We start from the raw sequence: 5,914 nt of genomic DNA, 5'->3' as shown, positions 1-5,914 counted from the left end.
TATCATATTTTTTTTATAACCGAATATCTTAGACGAAAGTTCAGACTAATCTGAAGCCGAAAATCATTCATATGGTTTAAATTATAAGATTATTCTCCAAATTTAAAGTTTGAGCTTGGGATATTTCTTCTGATGTTGTCAAAATCTAGTTTTGAAAAAAAAAGGGTCTGAATTTTTCATGTGCTAAAACAAGAAGATATAAATATGTTCAAACTCTCGTCTACACGTATTACCCATCCCTTAATGACATGTTATATTGGAATATTGGTATTATATCTCATAAATATTTGTATTATTATTATTTGTATAAAAAGTAAAGAGTAGTGGAAAAAAATAACGATTTTTCTAAAAATTTGTAACTTTAAAACAATATAAAAATTTAAAATATTGTTATATTCCTTGACCGCGTTATTCAAATAATAAAATTCATTGAATCAATGTAATGTACACGGTTGTTTGTTTTTGTAGAACCACAACAGTCCACGTCAGCAAAATTAAAATTTCAGTAATATGAATCACATGATCTTCTCTTTTAAATTGAAAATTTTTATGATCCATATGTTTGAAATTTTTAGGCTTAATTTATATCAAGTTTCGAGGATAGTTTTGTATTTTTTTTATAGTTAAAAGCAATAGTTTTCGAAGATTTTTTTTTACACATACTATTTGGACATTTTTTTATTATTTTTAGTTAGTTCTACATTAAAAACACCAATTTATGAAAACTGGAAAAATGACTTATAGATTAATATTATAAATATCTTTTAATTTATTAATTATATATATATATATTCAAGTTACGTTTATTTAAATTGATAAATATTTCATAAAAATAATATGAAACTAAAAAAAATGTGTTAAAACAATGTCTAATACATATTATGAAATTATCCGTTAAAATGATATAACAAATCTCTATAGGTACTAATTAATAAAAAATAAAATTTAACATGTTTTCAATTTATTCCTAAAATTTGAAATTTTAAAATTCAACGCTCATCTATTTCCTCTCTCCTAAACTAATTATTAAGATTAGCCTCAATTCACCAATATATCAAAACTCAATTGATATTTATTGTTTCAAAAGTAAATGAGATTTCATATTTTGGTAAGTGTCTCAAATGATAATGACTAGGATTTGACCCCAACTAAAGAAATGGTTGAAAAATTTTAATTTAATAAATTATTTGAAGAATCTAATTATATTTGAATATTCAAAATTAGAGGAGAACCACAACTATGACTCAATGAGTCGAAGATTGAGATAAACATGGGTCGGTCCCACAAGAGTGGAGTTTCACATAATTTTTTGTTGGTCCCACCCACCAATTTTCATCATCTCGTCACGTCGATCTAAATCATCTAATTCACATATAATGAAAAAAAAAATTTAATCGAATCTCATAATTCGAATTTACCTTTTTTTTTTTCTGACCACTTTTTGTCAACTTTTTTTTTATAATTTTAAAAATATTCAAATAATATTATTTGTTTGGAATATTCAAATAAATATTTAGAATACGATATAAGCTGCTATACATTTTTTTTTTTGTATTTTGTACCATTGCAAACTATATATCAATAGTAGTTGAGATTACTAATCGGAGTCATCTAATTTTCGATATCAAACCAATTATCGCACCAAATGTTTTTTTTAATCATAAATTGCATTGTGACACAAATATAATGCATTTTAAATCAGATATGTTGTAAAAGTCAAATCAAATATAATATAATAAATCTAACCAATAAATTATAAAAAATCAAAATAAAATTTTTAAAAGTAAAGATTTTTATCAACTCATCAAATTCTAGATCAAGTTTTTGAAATCTAAAGCTCTATTTTGAATAACTTTTTTTATGGTATTAAAATTTATAAATTAACAAGACTAAAAAAAATGTATTTATAATAACTAAGAACAAATAATATATTAACAAACGTATATTACTAAAAACTTATATAATAAACCAATAATACAAATAAAAGACAAAAATTTTTTTTTTTTAGGCCCACAAATTCACTCATGACCCGCAAGAATTGGCAAATATTTCTGTATCAATTCGTCACGGACCAACACGTAAACCTTTTTTTTTAAATCAGGACCTTGAAAATATATATAACAAACCCAACTTATATGATCTGATTTAGAGCTTAACAATCACTAGAAGATCATTTGGCAATAAAAAGCATATTGTAAATGCTTCCCATATATTTCATGCCTTAAATATTTTCAAGTATTGTGGTAACTAAAAGCATTAAGTGGAGGACCAACAACTCCCATATTAAGATCTAATGATGCCAACATTTATCTACACTGATGAGTCAATTAAAGAATTATAATCACAAAAACTATCCTATTACATTGGATAAATTAATAAAAAAAAATTATATGAAAATTGCACGATTACATTAACAACATGGAAATTTCGAAAAGTTCATACAAAAATACATCATAGAGTTTGGAATTTCGGAATGTTTAAAAATATTGAAATTATTTTGATTTGGTAAAATTTATTTACGTGTTAATTATTACGTTTTTATAATTCAATAAAACTATGTTTTTTGTTGGGTAAGTTTACAAAAAGAAAAATCTTTTTCTAGATAACTATCAAAACTCACATTCAAATATGTAAAATGATCAAATATAATAAAAATCAACGAAAAATATCTTTATTCACCATGATGATGAGAGAAAAATACCTTTTCTTTATTCGTTTCCATGGAAGATGAATCTCTCTCTCTCTCTCTCTCTCTCTCTCTCTCTCTCTCTCTTCCACCGTCACAGCAACTATATGAACATATATGCATTTAACACAAAAGTGGTAGACCCCAAAAATTCTACACGAATCATTGCCACAAATCACCTCTCACACTTTTGCAATGCTCAAACAGATTCTTCTCTCCCAAAACCCAAGACATTGATTCAAGGGTTTTTGAAAAGAATCAATTTTTTTTTTATCAGATGAAGAACATGAAAGTAGTGTCTGATCAGATTTTCTAAATCCCAAGAAGAAAATCTGTGCTTTTGGTTTTGGATGAATGAGATGAGCAAAAACTCGGAAACCCAGAATGTCTAATCATTCTTTCCGCTTCCCGAAACCGCCATTGATGGATGTCTCGAAGCTTCAGCATCAGAACAAGAGGAAAGTATGGTTTCTGTCTCTGATTCTCTTCTTCATCGCCTCCACTCTCCTCATCATCACCTCCACATTCTCCACTTCCTCACTCCTGCGTGCCTACGCATTCTCTCGCCGCCGTATAAGCCCACGCGCCGCCGCGAAACCTCGTCCAAAGTTCGTCGAATCGAAGCTTCGCGTGACGGAAACTTCAAAAGAACCCATACCCAGAATCGCCTACCTGATCTCCGGCTCGAGAGGAGATTGCGAGAGCTTGAAGAGGGCTCTGAGAGCTCTGTACCACCCGAGGAATCAGTACGTTGTTCATCTGGACCTGGAGGCGACGGCGGAGGAGCGGATGGAGCTGGCGAGGTTTACGGCGGAGGAGCCTTCGTTCGCAGCGGTTGGGAACGTGAGAACGATCGTGAGGGCGAATCTGGTTACTTACAGGGGACCGACGATGGTGAGCAACACGCTTCACGCGGCGGCGGTTTTGCTCCGGCACGGCGGCGCGTGGGATTGGTTCATCAACCTCAGTGCTTCTGATTATCCTCTGGTCACTCAAGACGGTAAAATGATTAGATTTGCTTCGTCTTTGTTTCCACTGTGGTTTCTGAAATTGGTGCTGACGTTTTTGGTTCTTGTTGAGTTCGGAAATGCGAGAAATATTGTCTGAATATGGCATTGTTGCTCTCCACTGATCCTTAGTTGTATTTTGTTGAAATACTTGATTTATCAGTGTGTATGTGTGTATGCATTGGTTGGCCAATCAAGATTGCTGAAAATGGAAATTGATTTCTGAGAATCTTGCTAATTCTGGGTTCAATGCATAATTTTCGAACGAGGAACTTCAAGATTCGTGGTCAGCTTCGATCTTGAAGAATTCAGACAAAGTTGTAGCTTTTCCGAGAAATCTGAACTCTTGAGTCTTTGTTTTCGTTGTGGTTTTCTGACATTGGTGGTGATGTTTTTGGTTCTTGTTAGATTTCAGTTGAAATTCTCGATTTCTCGGCCCCTTGATTCCGAATTTGATTCGATATTGTTCTCATTTTGTTGATATGGTGGATCGTTTAGAATGGTGAATTTGTACATTACATAGATTTCCCTTGATGAAAATGGATATTGGGTCACTGAGAAACTTGCTGGTTCTTGCTTTGATGCATGTATGAGGAGGAGCTTACCAGATTTTTGGTCACTTTGATCTTGAAGAATTCGGATAAAGTCTCGTGCTTTGAGAAATCCAAACTCTTTTTAATCGGAACCCGAAAATTTTGTTAGCTTCGTCCCGAGACGTATGACACGGCTCGATGAAATAACCCGGGACTAGCTCGGTTCATGTAATAAGCTTTCTAGGAAATCTCTTAGGTTGTACCGCTCTCCCGATTAAGTTGTTTGTTCGTTCTGTTTACTCGACAGATTTGCTTCACGTCTTCTCGACAGTTCCCCGAGACTTCAATTTTATCGAGCATACGAGCGACATCGGTTGGAAAGAGTAAGCTATTTCGATCTGTTCTCTGTCTTGATTCCATTCTAATCAGATGTGAATTTTGGTTAATGTATGTATTGAATCTGCAGATGGCACAGAGCGAAACCCGTAATAATCGATCCCGGGCTGTATAGCCTCGAGAAATCGGATGTATTTTGGGTTACCGAGAAGCGAAGCATGCCATCTGCGTATCGGCTTTTCACAGGCGAGTTTACAAGTATCCGTTCCGTTTATTTTCCATCCTATCTCTTGCTTTCTCGTCTAGTCCCCTAATACTTGCGTTTATCCGTCTCGAATTTTTCCGACAGGATCCGCGTGGATGATGCTTTCCCGTCAGTTCATCGAGTACTCGCTATTCGGTTGGGACAACCTCCCGAGGATAACCCTAATGTACTACTCGAATTTCCTATCCTCGCCCGAGGGATACTTCCACACGGTCATTTGCAACGCCGACGAATTCAAGAACACGACCGTGAACCACGACCTCCATTTCATTTCGTGGGACAACCCTCCGAAACAGCATCCCCACTTCCTTACGACCGACCATTTCGACAGAATGGTCGGAAGCAACGCTCCCTTCGCGAGAAAGTTCGGAAACAACGAGCCGGTTCTCGACAGGATCGATTCCGAACTTCTAGGGAAGAGTAGCCCTGACGTGTTTGTCCCGGGAGGGTGGTTTCGAGGGGAAGGAGAGATGATCGTTTCGGGAAACGGGACCGAGCTGAGGCCGGGACCGGGGGCTGAGAGGCTGAAGAAGCTGATAACAGGGCTCTTGTCGGCTCAAGATTTTCGTAGAACACAATGTGCCTGAAACTGAGAATCGGTTATGTAATAAGAGAAGTTTTAGAGGAATCTATAGGAGTAACTAAAAGGGGGAACAAAGATGTTGTCTCTAATTTTCATGTGCTAAAACAAGAAGATATAAATATGTTCAAACTCTCGTCTACACGTATTACCCATCCCTTAATGACATGTTATATTGGAATATTGGTATTATATCTCATAAATATTTGTATTATTATTATTTGTATAAAAAGTAAAGTGTAATAACCCGTTCCCAAAACTCGATTGTCAAATTGAGTTGTGAGATTTAGGTATACCAACATGCAGGAACCACGACAAAACAAGGAGCATAACCCAAACTGAGAATTTTGTTTGAGTTGGTTTGAACGAAAGGAAACGTTTGAGCTAGACAATGAACAAATATTCGTGTTTGAACGAACGAATCACATTCAAGACAAACTGAGAATATCATCTTGATGCTAATTCCATTAGGATCCTAAATTTTTCTCCCTTAATTCTAACAATTAA

The 5,914-nt window shown here is 34.4% G+C and overlaps 1 protein-coding gene across 1 annotated transcript; it reads left to right on the top strand.

The window, feature by feature from the left end:
* The first annotated feature begins 2,751 nt into the window (after positions 1 to 2,751).
* On the top strand, positions 2,752 to 5,491 carry LOC104808994 (beta-glucuronosyltransferase GlcAT14B-like). Its single transcript, XM_010534866.2, has 4 exons — positions 2,752 to 3,686; positions 4,534 to 4,609; positions 4,693 to 4,808; positions 4,912 to 5,491. Exons 1-4 carry the CDS (start codon positions 3,071 to 3,073, stop codon positions 5,412 to 5,414), a joined length of 1,311 nt encoding a protein of 436 aa, XP_010533168.1. The 5' UTR covers positions 2,752 to 3,070; the 3' UTR covers positions 5,415 to 5,491.
* The last annotated feature ends 423 nt before the right edge of the window (positions 5,492 to 5,914 follow it).

Source organism: Tarenaya hassleriana, unplaced genomic scaffold, assembly GCF_000463585.1.
Source record: "Tarenaya hassleriana unplaced genomic scaffold, ASM46358v1 Cleome15, whole genome shotgun sequence".
Lineage (NCBI taxonomy): Eukaryota > Viridiplantae > Streptophyta > Magnoliopsida > Brassicales > Cleomaceae > Tarenaya > Tarenaya hassleriana.
This window is presented reverse-complemented; position numbering and strand designations above follow the sequence as displayed.